We start from the raw sequence: 16,625 nt of genomic DNA, 5'->3' as shown, positions 1-16,625 counted from the left end.
ATGTGTTGTCTTTGTTGTATTACTAAATACAACCTACATTTTCTCACAGAATGTCCCCCTTCAAGACACAAACCGGACGCTGGATTTCCTAGGGTAGCCTATGAGGACTACGTGACCTCATCGCCTCTGCCTGTGCCTCACAAAGCTGGCATACCACTGCTTGAGATAAAAGGCACCAAACCCATCTTTTACCTGCTCAGCTCTCCATGTCCTCTCCTTTTACTGCTCCTTCAACCTCACTTACTGTGCATGAGCACAAAGACTAGGTGTCCCTCTGCACCTGATCTCTCAAAGATGAAGGCTTCCACAAAAAGCAACAAAAGATGTCTGGCTTGATTAAAATAACTTGCAGATTCACAGGGTATTATGGCAAAGAAGCACTTTGTATTCCTGTCAAAGACTTGTCAGAGAGTTTTGTACCTCATCACTTTCATGCATGGCCACCTCCATTTGCTTCTGTTGAATTGTTTTGAACATTCTGCTGGAGCTGTGTACAGCCCCTCAGTAAGGTTCAGTAGAGGAATTAAAAGCAAAACTATTTTGGATGTACACAACATTTTGTTAAGCATGCCTAGATGATTATGTTTGTTCTATGAGTGTACAGGGTGTTAAGCATATATACAGTATATCTATATTTAATATTACATTACAGTGACTACACAATGTTTTGGGGTACTTAAACAAATTGTAAATCAAGTGCTGTGCCTCAGTGATTGTGAATGTACATTGTACGTTTCCAGGAGATGAGAGAAAATATGGAAAGCAAGTTGTTCTAAAAAATAATGGCAGAATATAATGCTTGGCGATAATGAACTAGCATTGTACATACAAAGGAATGATCAGAATAGTTGTCTATTTTTGTATGGATGGTGTCTACCTGATTGTAAAAAAAAAAAGTTTTGTATTTCTAAGTCCGTTCGTCAGGAGAATACTAGTGTCCATTGCCTCTACCACATTATGTTTTAAGACATTTTAAAATTTGCCCCAGAAAAGTTGATTTTTTAAAAAGTGTTCACAGCATAAAAAGGAATAGCTGTATTTATTAAGTGTTTAATGTACAAGCATGCTTTGTATAAGTGTAACGCATTGCCATGTCATTTGAAATTTACATTACACAGTTGTGCCACATTGCAGCAACATAACTTTTTTTTTTATTAAATAAAGTCTGGTATGGGCACAGTTAAGATCCATTGTTAAATGTTTTTCTCTTATAATCACTTTTAAGACTATTTTTTAGACAGTACTTCTACTGAAAAGGTTGACTGAGAGGATGATAATAATATGCAAACATAGTACCCACATGCCCAGTAAATACAAAGCCCCAGACCTACTTATAGGATATGGTAAGTGTTATAATCAATCAACAAAGAATTACACAGAAGAGAATTGGCACAGGACACTAGTGGACTATCTGCAGTGTAAGTATCATACAGTACAACAGTATGCAAGATGGGAAACTTTAAAAAACTGAATAAACCTGTCAAACAATAAACATTTACAACATTAGGTGTTTTAGTGCAAAGAGAGTTCTGTGCTGCTGCATCCCTGAGAGGTAGGTTTCAGTCAGAAAATGAGGAACACTGCATCATGTTCTCCACAGTTATGTTCTCCACAGTTATATTATTAAAATACATTGTCTGTTTATGTCCTCAGTCTCTGAAAGCAATGAAGACTAGTGGTAAATGGACTATTTATATAGCACATTTTTCACAGTGTGTTGCACTGGCCAAAGCGCTTTACAGGGGATCATACACCATTCACACACTGATGATGACAAGGCTGCCACACAACGGCGCTAGTCAAGCCACCGGGAGCAATTCGGAGTTCAGTGTCTTGCTCAGGGACACTTAGGCACACAGGGACCGGGAGACGAACCACCAACTTGCTGGTCAGAAGACGACTTGCCCTACCTTGTGAGCCACAGCCACCCAAAGTATGTGTATGTGTTTTAAATTACAAGACAAGACCAGTCTGTATCCTATCTCCTGACAACACGAGTTCATGATTTGTGCACAGCAATGTAGTTTTTTTAAATGTGATTAAGAAAAGCATGCTCTCTTTAGGATGTTTATAATTCTGTAATATAAACCTGGTGACCAATATGCAGCTTCATATTATCATCACTCCTCCTAGCTGACCAAAATACAGGCTCAAGCCTAATCTTCATTTGGGAACAATATCATCGGATGCAAGAATGACTTGCTACTGTGTGGGTGTTTTGGTGCTCTTGGTTGTCTTGCTGCTTAATGGTAAGTCAAGTCTTGATATGATATCTCTGCATGTTTTTGCTGCTCACGTCACAGATGATTATGCTTCCAGAGATTACAATTTTTTTTTATCTGACTTTTTAATGCAAAAAACATTTTGCATGAAATATAGTTAATGTTTCCCAACTATGATTACAGATGTGAAGAATGGAACTGCATCCTTTCCGTGGTCTTGCCCCATTCTATGTGGAGTGTGTAGAAAGGTTTGCCTCCCAACAGAGCTGTTCTTTGGACCTCTGGACTGTGGGAAAGGGTTCTTGTAAGTTTTGATGTTCAGGTTCAGTATATGAACATATTCTTTATATTTATTTTTTAATGGCACTTAATTATAGATTTATACATTTTATTTATACTTTTTTGTTTCTAGATGCTGCATGTCTCATTTTCTATGAGAGCAAAACACCATGAGATAGGAATGCATGTCTGGTGTTATTCAGATATACTCCAATACTTTTCAAGCATTACAGAAGACGAGAGAACCAGAAGACATCAATTCTCAATGTGATCATCAAAAACAGCTGTTTATTGACTGCTTTAGCTTAGTCTGCCTTAGGTCTATAATGCATGAAGCTTTAGGGCAGACTTACAAGACAAATGTCAGCTGCTGATTTCTTAAGATCTCTGAAAATGTTAGTGTTGTGCACCATGCTATTGTGACTTTATCTGTGGCAGAGCCAGTAAAGGATATTTAATAAAACCTTGTCCATGCATTCAAACTACTGAGTCTGACTGCAAAAGATGGCTGCCGAAGAGGAAGTCTGACAAGATCTACAGGGAGGAAGAAAAATAACTTTTGATGTTGTTGTTTTTTTTGTTGTATTTTATTGGTTTTACATAATTACATCATTTTTATGCAATAATTTACATAAATGCACACATTACTATACTATATAACAAACAACATTATAGAGATTTGATGTTTTCAGTCCTTCTTCTGATGTGCTTGGCAATGTGTAACGTATGCAGACAATACTGATTAAAATAATATAAATGGATACACTTTGTTTCCCCTGCCAGGGAGGTAATGTCTTTACTGCCGTTGCTTTGTTCACAGCATAGCTCAAAAAATGATTAATGGATTTTGATGAAATGTTTAGGAGAAATAGATTATCACCCACGGAACAATTCATTAAATCATCATCTGGATCCAGGAATTTTTGAAAGTATTCTTCACCATTCTATGATAAGACCAATTTCAATATTTTTACTTGTAACTCCATACACCATGCCTAGAATGCTTCAACAAAAATTGCACAGTAACATCCACGTAAGATCTACCACACACCAAATTATGAGCTGGATCCAAGTAATATTCCAGATGTGCAGTTCCTGAATGTTCACATTTACAGGGCTCACAGTAAACTTGCTACTGTGAGACAACCAATGATGCTACAGATGTACAGCTAAGATCCAACCCTTTTGATAGACCTTCAAACTAACAATGAAATCACTGTGATTCTAAATGCTAGGAGTTGGTGTTCATGGTCAGGAATCATATTAATAGGGTCAAACTATCATGGGAAGTTTGCTTTTAGGTGGCATTATGGGGAAACTGAGGTTTAGTTACACTCCCTGAGCTCTGTCTACTTATATTTACTTTCATTATGTTTACATAATCAGACACTCCTCAGTCTCTAATCACCAGTGGGTCATCTGACTCTCAGGTGATGTAAATATAACTCCCAATAGCAGGCAACTTGCCAGTGAGAAATTTAGGAGCACACTCAACTGGTGTTGGCAAAGCTGTCCAGATACTTTGCGTTGTCACATACAGTATATGAGGTGTACTCTCAATCTAGTCAGCCAGCCTTTAATCTTTTGATAAAAAACACAAGAAAAAATGAGATCTAAGCATGTATAGTATTTGGCAGGCAATGGTAAAACATTTTTGAAAGGCTGTCACTCAGTTCTTTGCCTAGACATGTCTTGTTTTTGATGTTTTTAAGCCCTGGCAGGACCTCTAGCGTTCCAATAGTATATTCAGTTGATTGTGAAGTTGGGCTAACACTTATATATAGCATATAGGATAGGCTTATTGCAGGACACAGCCAGACTGACATGATATTTGATTCTGTTAACCGTGATTCTCAGAAGACTGTCTTAATGATTGTGGGGATTCCCTGACCTTTTAACAGTTTGGCTAAAATGTCCCCTTAACCAGCACTTTAGTTCATATCAAGCTATCATGAGAACCAGCAACCAGATTTCCATAAAGTTTGTTGAAACTTTCGCAAAAGATCAACCTTTTTTGGGTGAGCTCCTGACCTTACTTCTGCCTCCACCATTTGCACACCTGTGAGATCAAAATATCAAACTCTTTGTCATTAGATTTGGTCTGTAAATTTAATCTCTGCAAGTTTCGCATACACATTCATGCACCCAACTAGATAAACCATTTTACAGACCAAATGTGTTATATTAAAATTTTTCGAAAATCATGTCGGACATAAGATTTCTAATAGGAGGCCAGTCTCTTGTAACATGCCCGAGTAACCAGAAACTCACTCGTGTAATGTGTGGAAGCTGGTCTGCAGACAGGGGCCTGAATAACTGGAATCATTTGAATGCAGTTAAACCAGTGTCTCTATCTGAGTCTATGGCGAACTCAATTTTTCATGTTTTTATTAACCGTTACTGTGAAATGCAGCCTGACTCCCTTCATGAGCTTACACTGCATGATGAAGCCTGTGGGCGCTCAGTACTTCTGTCCACAGGTGGCGCTGTGCCTCAACAGGCAGGTAATTCCAGAAAGAAGAAGAAGGACCAGAATACAAGAAACAATAATAAACAAACCCAGAAGCAGACTAACGCAAGTTGGGAAAGCAAGTACGCAGGCAAATTGTTTCCTTTATGGTGGTGGGACATTTTATTGTTGAATATGTTATTTACTGGGTAAAGACTACAAACAGGACACTAAGTATTCTGTCACGTAGACGACTTAGCGTAGCTGTTAGCTTTATTACCTGTCTTTGTTAAGACTAGCCAGCCATCAGCCAGCTAGGTTAACTTAACGCGTTAACAGTAATCCTTCCTGTCTTTATGGCTGGCTTCTTGAGATGTAGGACTGTGGAGACAGCGGATAGAATTTGTTAAGAAAAAAAAAACAATCATTATCGGCTTTATAGTGTGTCAAAGGAGTGAGATTACAACATTCGCGGAGCCGATATTAGCAAGAAACTGAGGCAAGTTAACACTATTTAGCAAACAACACACAATGTGATTAACGTTACACTGGTGACTTTTAATGTGGTCTTATCCTTTAAAGAACACAAATATAACTGAAGCTAGTTATGTGGTCTTGTCTTTTAAAGAACACAAACATAACTGAAGCTAAAACTAACCTAAGCTAGTGGTTCAAAGTCCAGTGAGTCCTCGGGGCGTGATGAGGAAATAGTATTGGCTACATAGCTTATTGAACAGATTTAGCATTGCGACAGCAGCATATTTCTGTTCACCAGTTATGTCGATAGCTATACCAACGAAAGGTGCTCCGTCGATTAAACATGTGTGATAAAACGTGTGTTTTCAGCTTGTCTTTAAAGAACACGAACAGTCCTCTTAGTATAAACAAGAGACCTGCTATCAAGGTACTGTAATACTTTACTTGTATCACAAAGAGGCTGATCTACATAGTTAGCTTATCGTTTTGTTCTGTTAACCTTGCTATCTTGCCTGTTTGCACAAATAATCTGACCATTACATGTCATTGTTTTCTTATAAAGACTTATTATTATTATTATCATCTTACATATATACAAAAACACCAGTTTTAAGTAAATCTGAGGCCAATACGTGTCTGCACTCTGTAGTTGCATAAAGGCCTCCAAATGTAGCCTGAATTGTGGTGAATGTGTGTGAGTTTTTGAACAGTCTGCTTTGTGGACAATCTGTAGGTCTGGTCCACCCCAATCTGTACTTATCATGAAATACCTTTACATGGGAGTGTGATATTGCATTTGGTACCTGAATTGTAGTGTGTTATTATTATTATTATTATTATTACATTGACAGAATTAGTATAAAAAATAATCAGCAGGGTTGTAGTAAAAACTTTGACCTTTGTTAAAGTTCTTTCCTGGAATAAAGAGATATACAAAAATAAAACAAAATATAAGTACTTCACACTGCTTCTCGAGTGAGGCTCATCACTGTGATGAGTTTCTCTTTTTTCATTATGTACAAAAACAGTGGCAGCAAATAGCTTTATCTTGACTCAAGAAAATTTTATCCTGACTGTGTGCATGAACTTGAAGCAATAATGGAAAACAGTGGTATGACAGATGGCTCATATAATATGTTTAGTAGAAAAGTAAACAAATAAAAACAGAGCTGAAAACTTCCTAGCGCACACACACTTGTATACTGACTGTTGTTTCACTTTGTTTGTTTGCTTATATTTAACATGAATATGAGAAAATTAAGATTTAAATGGGTCATAGCAGTATCGAAATAATGGCAACAACACAAATGACAAAAAATCTGCCAAGAAAAAAATAGTTAAAGAAATTGAAAGATGTAATGGTTTATAAGCCAGATGATTGGTTAAAGGCTTCGTTTTTAAGAGTAAACTATTAAATGACAACACCAAGAAAAACAAACTGATTAACTTGTCCTTTGAGATGTCACATTCACAGTTGAGACCAGTTGCAGATAACTTCATCAGGGGGATTGTGTTGCAGAGAAATATACTCAGCATTCCTCTGCAGACTGCAGTTAAAAGTCAGTCCAAGGCACTCTGTTTTATGCTATATGTACCCTGTTGTTAGTGTAAAAATGTTTAAATTGTGTTCCCACTAAGCAACAGAATTGCAATCAATTAAAAAGTACTTGACCAAAGGTGTACTCTACTACTCCATGAAGATAAAGAGTACATGGCGAGTCAGTTCACAGTTTATTTGCATGCGCATGTACATATTTACACAGTTTTACCACCTGATTTCATTATTTGCATAAGGATGTTGATCCAACTGCAAGATTCCCTTCAGCCTGAGACCTGAGGCTTTTTCCTTCTGATTGTGAATAATTGCTCATTCTTGAATATGAAGTGTTACTTTCATATCTTTTTCACAGTTTGGTGCAACTGTAAGCAACAAAGGATGGTTGACCTTGGTGTGTGGGGCATGGGAGCTCGACTGAGTGTCCTTGTACTAGTTTTCATCAGCCTACTGGTTCCATCACCCACACATGCTTATATCTATGCTGTAAGTAATGTAAGCGCTAAGCTTTAACTACACATATTATTCCTCAAATTGGAGTTTATGAGTTCTTTTCTCTATATATTGTTTTTGCAGCATTATAGCAATATGACTACAATGTTGTTTGAGGATCTGCCTGCCTTGTTTGGATCCCCACTTCCTAAGGACGGGCTAAAGGTGAGTATAGTAGAGAGGGTCTGTACAGAAAAACCAGTCACAGTCCTTTATGATAACGTTTTTTTCTTTTTGTGAAAGGGTGTTTTGGTGCTGTCCCATCCACTTAATGCCTGCACAGCAATAGACCCTCCTCCTCCACTGCCGCCAATTTATGATGCCAACACCACGAAATTCATCGTTCTCATCAAACGCTATGACTGCAATTTTGATATAAAGGTCTATAAAGGTTGAATGGCATAATATTTCCTGTGTCTGTGAAGTAAACTGGTCTAATGTGAAGAATTGGTTTTCAGGTCTGGCATGCACAACAAGCTGGATATAATGCTGCAATCGTTCACAACGTGTTTTCAGACATTCTGCTTAATATGAACTACAGCAATGGTAATTTTCCTCTGTGAAATGCGCACAGTTTTAAACTCTACACATTCATACCATACCTTACTACAATGCCTAACATTGAAATCTTGTTGTTCAGACACTCTTGCAGAGGAAATTGGGATCCCCTCTGTCTTCACCAGCTACTATGCCTCTCATATTCTCAGGAGTTTTATCATTCCAGAGCAAGGGTAAGTAGAAACATTTGAACAGTTTTAGAAATAGCTATGAAAAAAATTTTCAGACTAAGTATTAATCTAAACCAAACCAGCCTTTAATGGTCAGCATGAAATTTGTACAGACAAGCACACAGATTTTTCCAGTGCTAGTGTTTAGGATAACACTGGTAAGTGATGCATTTTTTCTTTTCTTGGTTTGCAGAGCATATGTGATCCTCAAGCCGGACTTTTCTTTCCCACTCTCATACTACCTTATTCCCTTCAGTGTAGTAGTTGGCATCATCATTATTGTGATGTGTGTTGTCTTGGTAAGTATGTGTGATGAGGTGTCTCCTTGGGTGGTTATTAAATCTGCAGAACATTCTTTAATATACCTTTTAGGATGCGAGTAATTTTTTTTTTTTAAGAATTCAAAGAACATTTGTGAAATCCTTACATTATAATTGCACCACGGGTAGCAGAGATCAGCTTTGAATTGTTAATTATACAGACCTAAAAAATATCTGTGTAATTCTTCTGCTATCAGTAACATTTTTTGTGTTATTCAGATTACACGATGTGTACAGTACAGAAAAAGGCTGAGGAAAAATCGTTTGTCCAAGGAACAGCTGAAACGGATTCCAACCCACAAGTTCAAGAAAGGTAACACAATTTTATTATTACTGTAATATATAGTTTTTCAGTTCCAGCGGTCTTTTTTTTTATTATCTGTGGAGCTTTTTACAGATAGAATTGTTATGCTGACATTTTACTCATTAGTAGATTTTCTTACATTTCAAAGAATTAAGTTAATAACTTTTCTCCACTGTTTCAGGCGATGACTATGATGTATGTGCAATCTGTTTGGATGAATATGAAGAAGGAGACAAACTACGCATTTTGCCTTGTTCACATGGTAAATATATATGTTATCATGTTATTATGGTGTTTGAAGAAAACACCTCTGCTTATACATAGAACATGCACATCTGCCACATACAGTACCTTTTGTACAAGTCCATACAATATTTGTACCTACTGTATCTTCAAAAGTACATTATTGCACTTTGAGTGAGTGCGGCCGTGTGTTGGCACCAGCTCTGTGTTCATTTCCGAACATGTTTATTCACTCAACACCAGTCCTTGTCTTTTGGCAGGTCTTTCTCGCATTTTTTGAAATTCCTCTTGCTTTTCAGCCTACCACTGCAAGTGTGTGGACCCATGGCTAACAAAGACCAAGAAGACGTGTCCTGTGTGCAAACAGCGGGTTACTCGGAACCAGGAGCAGTCAGAGTCTGAGTCTGAGGAGGAAACTGGAGGGCGTAGGGAGGAAGAAGGAACGGAGGGTGAAGCAGACTCGGAGCGCACTCCTCTGCTTCGGCCTTCCAACCCAGGGTCCCCCTCAGGTAGCCCAGCAGCCTATTCAGCTACCACCAACACTACTACTGCCCAGTGCCTCACCTCCCCCACACACTGCGACTCACCCATCCTGGAGTATAAAGGCTGCTACTCCCCCCAGGAGGACACAGACTCAGAGAGTGATGACACAGGCAGAGAGGACAGGCACCATGGTGATGATGACACCACCCAGCTCATTGGTAAGGATGGAGTGGAGGTCTGATGGCCGGAACTTAGCTGCAATGAGATGACTTCATTTAACCTAAAAAGGGTCTTTCATTCATCGGGTGTGCTGTTATTACACCATACTTTAAGGTAGTTAAGGGATTTGTAAGTTAGCTAGACATTTAAGATTCTCGCAACACTTGTTAATTGTAACAGAATCTTTCACCCAGGAGGAGGTCTGCTTGTTAGTATTAAAGCACATGCAGCTCTTGCATTGGTCAGTTTTACCAAAATCCAACTCTCAGCATGAACCCGCTTCTATACACTCATTCGCTCCAGCACATACCATAGACCTCCTTTTCTAATGCATGTTGTTATTCACAGCTTGGCCGCGCCACATGACCTAACAACTAGTGTTGCACAAAATGAACCGGCCACTTGTAATAAATCTCAGTTTAGGTAAGAATATGACTCCAGATGAAGCTTGTGTAACCAGTTTCTCTATGTAAGAGTAGTGCAGTGTTGTTTTAAATCTAACTGAATTGTTTTCTAACAAGGATGTGCATGTGGAGGGGAAATGTTTGTCTTCAGTTTTTAAACCCTTTTAGTTTTCTTTTTACATGTTATAAAGCTACTGTTTCTCAGTTTCTACAGGAAATTATGCCACAATAGAATATTGCAAAGATGTTACACTTTTACATTGTTATTAATATACTATGTGGTGAGTTAAAGAAAACAATTTTTAGCTTTATCCAGTTTGTCAAGTTGAACAAACTCAGGTTTATAGCAACATGTAAAGGTCAGTTTATATTGTAAAGGATTAAAATAGTGAGAATTAATGGGTTTCGTGCTTATACACTGTTATAGCTTTTTCAGTAAAATGCCTCTTCATGACTAATAAATTTGCTTCCATTTTTTTATACACAATAGAACAATAACGTGTTGAACAGTAGGACCCTGGAGGTGTGTTTGGTTTTTATTTTTTATTTTTTATTTTTTGGAAAAGAGAACATTGCCTTACACTGGCCTCGATGTACATGTGTATGTTAAATTACATGTTTGGAAAATGACAGGACAGGATTCACACAGCTCTTGTCTAACTGTATTTAGTACTGCTCATTACAGAGCTCTGATGTTGGTCTGAAGATGTGTTCCACATTTGTTTTCAAAGTGACAGAATAAGAAAGAGAGGCTGTGTTTCTTCATGTTTAGCGCTAGAAATGATGCGGATGTCCAGCTTAGTCACGCTTGATGTGCCCCTCAAAGTCTGGCCAAGCTCAGCAGCTGTCAGACATGACACTATATATGCTTTCTTTATCTACTTTATAGAATGACCTGAGTGGGGTTAATGTGGTTAATTTATAGAAAGAGTAAAACAAACATAAACCCAAAGACAATGTTTCACTGCTCCAAATAAATGATGTGTTTAATCTGATCAAAAGTCATAATTTTGCAACTGGAATACTTGCTTTTATTGTTTGATAACAGGGTGTGGAAATGTTCTTAATAAATACTGTATAGATTTCCCCCACACTCCCTCTTTGGTGAGATGTGACATGTGACCAGTGTTTGCTCTGTATTCAGTTTACATTGCTACTCCACAATCGTAGAAAATCTAAAACCAGATTTGTAAACTGATGCTACCGTCACATTTAACTGTACGTTTCAATATTAGTCTTATCTTTTAAAATAATGTGCCCTACTGTGTAACCCCAACTTGAAACCTAACTTTATCAGATGTCTTCCTTCAGACCTCACAGCTGCATATGATAACAGAGGAAACACTGAACACAGTGTATACAAATTACATTTTAATGTTGGAATAGGGCGTCAGTAGGACTCAGAACACATTCATTGATATTTTACTGCTGATTGATTAGAAGATTCCACATTGTTGACGTCTAATTGGGGGTTGTTAGCAATAGTCTTGGCTGTAAAATAGATTAACTGTTTTCCTATATTTGCAAATTGCAGTATGGTTCAAATATCTTTCGTACTGTAATTTTTTAATTTTTGCTCTATATGTCTGTTTTAGAGGCTGTGAACTGAAACAAAAGAACCCCCCCGCCCCCACCATCTTTTCAGACTATGCCTAGTTTATCACAAGTAAATAATAAATGTACAGCGTCAAGTTAATTTTCATGTATAAAGCAGGTCTGAGAATCTTGAGGATGTCTGAACACAGTATGTGGGAAAGTGCATTAAATGTGATTTGTGGAAGATTAAATGACATTGAAATGGCATCGTGGTGCCATTTGTTTGTTTAGATGAGAACAATTAAACACTGATATAATAAGTCTATATTAAAGCTATTATAAAGCAAATTGATATGTTAGCCTATGTTTTCCTGTTTTTCTCATTTTTTAAAATAAAAATTACCACTGAAAAATGAGATTTTAATGCAAAATGTTATAATTATGGAATGAAATACATAGAGATATGTCATTTTATATGAAATTATTGTGCTGATTCTGCGCTTCAAATCCCATAGTTTATTAAGAATTTACAGAATACAGTGCTCAGGTAAATACTGTACCTGAACTCTTAGGCTCATTTGTCAAAATGTTTGTCACAGTGTCCTGAAGTATGTTGTAGTGAGTAGTAAATTCTTTGTCTTTGAGGGATGGGATACAGACGGGGGAGCAAACAGGTGAAAAGCCTGAATGCTTGGCCCCACAGTGAGGGGATCCTATGGCTCTATTATGCTGTGGGAGATATGGTTTGGGTCCACTTGTCCCCTTACAGAGTTAAGCAGTTCTGCAGTGATTGAGGTCTTCTAGATGTTCTTATTTATTTTACTTTTAGCACCTTAATGGACTGTCATTAATTGCTTGGCCCACCAGTGAGGGAATCCTATGGTTCTATTATGCTGTGGGAGATATGGTTTGGGTCCACTTGTCCCCTTACAGAGTTAAGCAGTTCTGCAGTGATTGAGGTCTTCTAGATGTTCTTATTTATTTTACTTTTAGCACCTTAATGGACTGTCATTAATGAGATTGACTAGAATTTACCGCAGTGCCACCAAGCAGCTCACTAGCAGACTACTGGATTGACCTCTATAGGCTATTCTAACTAAATAGGAGGCTTTGCTGAGTAGCGATTAATTATGCCATGGGAGGCGACAGTGGTGCGGTGGGTAGAGCAGTCATCTCCCAACCAGAAGGTTGAAGGTTTGAATCTCAGTGCCTGCAGTCCACGTTTCGAAGTGTCCTTGGGCAAGACACTGAACCCCCCCATTGCCCCCAGTGGTTTCGAGCCATTAGTTGAATTGGTGCTGCAGATGGCTGCCTCGGTTCTTCCCGGAAACAAATTCCTTGTGTGTAACATACTTGGCCAATAAAGGTGATTATCCTTATCCTAATCTAGTGACCACTGTGGAGCGGGTCTGCTTACCTAGTCCCCGGAAGGGACTTTTCTCTTTGATGTGGTTGAAGGAGGTAGCCGGAGAAAAATCAGAAGTTTAAAAATTTAATAAAGAATTTTTAAAGATTACAAAAGATTGGTTATATGGAATACAAGAACAATTAAACTGAAATACAAAAGTCAAAAACCCAGATTTTAGCAGGTGCACTGCCCAAGGAGGTCTTCTGAGTCCACCCAATGACCAACCAAGAAGGGCCCTAATGACAAGGATGTCCATCTATTTGACTCCTCATCTCAGTGGTATATAGCACAATTCATCACTCATTGTATATGTAGTTCACTCCACACAAGACGGCAACTATACAACAGTAAAGCACCATTGTCACCAACAGAGTGTTACTTTTTTCTGAAGCAGGTGCACCTAGACATCATGTGTTTGTTTTTTCAGATTCTAGACATGCGAACCCATGGTGCATAACAGCAAGTCTTGTTTTCTTAATATAAGCAGAACCATAACTTGTCACAGAGGAAAAGAAGGGAAGAAGGCTTGCACCACTGTCTGCACCAGGTGTCAGGATTTCAGTTAAAGAGCATTCAACGGTGCAACAACTGCACGTCGAAGTGAAACATTTTCAAACATGAAACTATACCTATATATAGCTATAGGCACTGAAGTAAACTTTAACATATGATTAACTATCAACTAGGATTACTACAACTAAAGCTATTATTACATCTTAAAGCGTAATGTCGAGTAAATACTAATTCAGGATTAATAGAAAATTGTTATGAGAAAATCAGCAGTAAACAACAAGTCACACTTCTTCTTTTCACTCAAACCATACATACTGTAGTGATTCCTACATTCTCCTATAATATAATCAATAAAGAGTACATAATAATGTCTTAACATGTATGGACCAGCACCTCATTCTGTAAATGAGAAGAACAAACATCAGAATAATAAAACAATCAACATCATAATATCTAGTGATCTGAGACAAAGGCAAAAACCGTTAGAAATCACATCATGCTAAGAATATAATGAATTGGAAGAATATATGTAAGGATATATATGAGGGTACGTGTTCTTTTAATTACTACTATGATTTTTCAAACATAAGTAAGAGAGTAAAATGTAACACTAAAATAAAATGCTACGTATAAATGCAAATGAAAAGTATTTCAACTGTTATTACAGAGTACTTCAATTTCAAATGTTGTTCAACACCTGGGATAATAAAAGCATGGTTAACATCACTTTTTAACAATTTGAACTTGTCATAATTATGGCCACAGTTTCAGGGGAGAACACGGAGGACCAGGAAGTTTACAAGACAAAGAGAGGGTTGCAAGGTAGAGAGGGATGGGGATCCCACACTTTCTCAGAATCCAAAAGATGCTGAAAAAGTTAGACTATAGAAAAGGTCAAAAGTGAAAGCAGTGGAATAAAGAAGACATAAAAATAAGAGAGAAAAAGGAATATGCTCTTAGAAGGAAAAAAGACAAGATGAAAAGAAGGAAGAAAGGACTGGAGAAAAGATGAGGAAAGAAAAAAAGATGGCACCAAGGACAAAGGATGAAGGGAAACACGCTGATGCCTTATATGTGAAAATATTTTACAAAATGAAAGATTTAACATGATTTACAGCTGTCAGAAGTCTACAGGTGACGTCTACAGCTAACTAAAGCAGGATCCGGTGTTTTATACCCTGGGCAGGAATTTAAAAAGTGAGAATAAAGTCAGATTTTGATTGATTCTACTATGGTTAAACATTATCTTTATGTTCAGTATTTATTTTTGCACTTTATGGTATTTTTGTGAGTTTACTGACTGAGTATACACTGCCCTGTGTAGCCCTATCCTCAGCTAAGGTTACTATTGACATGATTTACTATTTTGAGCACCTTGTAAAAGGCTTGGCCTTTAATTTCTGCCTGTTGGACCTTAAATTTTGGCTTTCTGACCCAAGGCTGATATGAAACAGAGAAACTCGGCCATGTGGTCATGTGCAGCTTGATTTACCTGCCCACCGGGGGTTGGTACCAGTCTTTCAGTTAATTCTTGGCCTAAAAAATATGATGTGACTCCATGAATTAGCAACTGCTTGCCAATGTCAAAGAAAGACTGAAGTAATGGATTACTTTCCTCTGCTGCAACTCTGGCCTCCCTTTCAGCTGTCTCCTTCAACATTTGTTTTTGTTTATTCAGCTCCTGTTCATGCTTATCTGCCATCTCCTTCATCTTTTTCTTCCTCATAGCCTTCATTTTATTCAGCTCCTGTTCATACTTATCTGCCATCTCCTTCATCTCCATCTTTTTCTTCCTCATAGCCTTCATTTTATTCAGCTCTTGTTCACGCTTATCTGCCATCTCCTTCATCTCTTTCTCACTCATAGCCTTCATTTCATTCAGCTCTTGTTGGTATTTAGCCTTCAGTTTTTCCTCCAGTTTCTGTTGCTCTTTGATGATTTCCTCCTCTTTTTCTCTGAGGAGTTGTTGTTTCTGCTTCTCTATGGCTTTCTCTGCCTGTTCAAACATCTCATTGGTGTAGTAGTTTCCTCCATTCTGTTCTGTCATATTTTGGATCTTGTTGAGCAGCTCTGTGACCTGCAGTCGTTCATCTGACTTGTTGTTGAAAACGTGGTACCGACCGGAAAATTTATCCACAAGCTCCTGCAAATCTTTGCTGTCACTGATGTACTCCTCAATGCCATCTTGAAGTTGATCCCCGCAGGTGAAGAGAACTATGGTGTACCTAAGTGCATCTGGGCCAAACAGATCCTGGATGTGTTGAACTGTCTGTTTCTCTTCCTCGGTGAATCGATCTAGTTTGATGACCAGCAGGAAGACATGAGGTCCAGGAGCAGCAAGGTGAATGCACTGGCCGATGTTCTTCAGTATCTCTTCATTAGTAAACCGGGTGTCAAACAGACCAAGGGGTGTCGATTACGGCCACCTCCTGCCCATCCATCATGACACTGCACTTCATGCATTTCTTGGTCACAGACTCTGGACTGGTTTTGGCTACAAATGGCTTCTTCCCCAGAATGGTGTTTCCAGTTGAACTCTTTCCTGATCCAGTTTTCCCCACCATCACAATCCTGATCTTCACAACTGAATCAGAGGAAATGAAAAGTCACATACAGCGCTTACAGCATCAATGCACATACAGATTACTGCAAAATAATAATGATAAATAACATCTTCTTCTTTCGGCTGTTCCCGTTAGGGATCGCCACAGCGAATCATCTGTTTCCACTTAACTCTATCCTCAGCATCCTCTACTCTCACCCCAGTTAACTTCATGTCCTCTTTTAGCACATCCATATATCTCCTCTTTGGCCTTCCTCTTGACCTCTTGCCTGGCAGCTCCATCTCCAACATCCTTCTACCAATATAACTGCTATCCCTCCTCTGCACATGTCCAAACCATCTCAATCTGGACTCTCTGACCTTGTCCCCAAAACAGCCGACCTGAGCTGTCCCTCTGATGTGCTCATTCCTAATCCTGTCCATCCTGGTC

The 16,625-nt window shown here is 38.3% G+C and overlaps 3 protein-coding genes across 5 annotated transcripts in view; 2 read left to right on the top strand and 1 right to left on the bottom strand.

Annotated features, from left to right (window-relative positions):
- Window positions 1–1,186, top strand: part of LOC109959502 (connector enhancer of kinase suppressor of ras 2-like) — a 30,396-nt gene extending 29,210 nt beyond the window's left edge. For all 3 annotated transcript variants that reach the window (XM_020598928.1, XM_020598925.1, XM_020598927.1), the window contains exon 22: window positions 50–1,186. In XM_020598928.1, coding sequence (XP_020454584.1) covers window positions 50–97 — 48 coding nt within the window. In that variant the 3' untranslated portion in view covers window positions 98–1,186. The remainder of the gene's footprint in view (window positions 1–49) is intronic.
- A 3,808-nt stretch (window positions 1,187–4,994) lies between these two features.
- rnf167 (ring finger protein 167) lies at window positions 4,995–12,089 on the top strand. The gene is made up of 10 exons (XM_020598984.1): window positions 4,995–5,093; window positions 7,338–7,468; window positions 7,559–7,639; window positions 7,718–7,855; window positions 7,933–8,020; window positions 8,115–8,205; window positions 8,396–8,501; window positions 8,742–8,835; window positions 9,008–9,088; window positions 9,369–12,089. The coding sequence occupies exons 2-10, from the start codon at window positions 7,364–7,366 to the stop codon at window positions 9,791–9,793; spliced, it is 1,209 nt and encodes a 402-aa protein (XP_020454640.1). The 5' UTR covers window positions 4,995–5,093; window positions 7,338–7,363; the 3' UTR covers window positions 9,794–12,089.
- Window positions 12,090–14,085: 1,996 nt separating this feature from the next.
- Window positions 14,086–16,625, bottom strand: part of LOC109959459 (GTPase IMAP family member 4-like) — a 3,695-nt gene continuing 1,155 nt past the window's right edge. The window contains 3 exon segments of the mRNA XM_020598864.1: window positions 14,086–14,093; window positions 15,244–16,036; window positions 16,038–16,216. Of these exon segments, the coding sequence (XP_020454520.1) occupies window positions 14,086–14,093; window positions 15,244–16,036; window positions 16,038–16,216 (980 nt within the window).

The sequence above is a fragment of the Monopterus albus genome, unplaced genomic scaffold, assembly GCF_001952655.1.
Source record: "Monopterus albus unplaced genomic scaffold, M_albus_1.0 scaffold39.1, whole genome shotgun sequence".
NCBI classification, from domain to species: Eukaryota; Metazoa; Chordata; class Actinopteri; order Synbranchiformes; family Synbranchidae; genus Monopterus; species Monopterus albus.
Note: the sequence above shows the minus strand (reverse complement) of the source record. Positions and strands in the feature narration are given on the sequence as shown.

Bases quoted from the DNA above. Each gene is read 5' to 3' on its own strand.
- rnf167 (XM_020598984.1), top strand. From the start codon at position 7,364: ATGGTTGACCTTGGTGTGTGGGGCATGGGAGCTCGACTGAGTGTCCTT. The intron at 8,206-8,395 runs GTAAGTAGAAAC...CTTGGTTTGCAG, and splicing joins TTTATCATTCCAGAGCAAGG to AGCATATGTGATCCTCAAGC. The intron at 8,502-8,741 runs GTAAGTATGTGT...TGTGTTATTCAG, and splicing joins TTGTGATGTGTGTTGTCTTG to ATTACACGATGTGTACAGTA.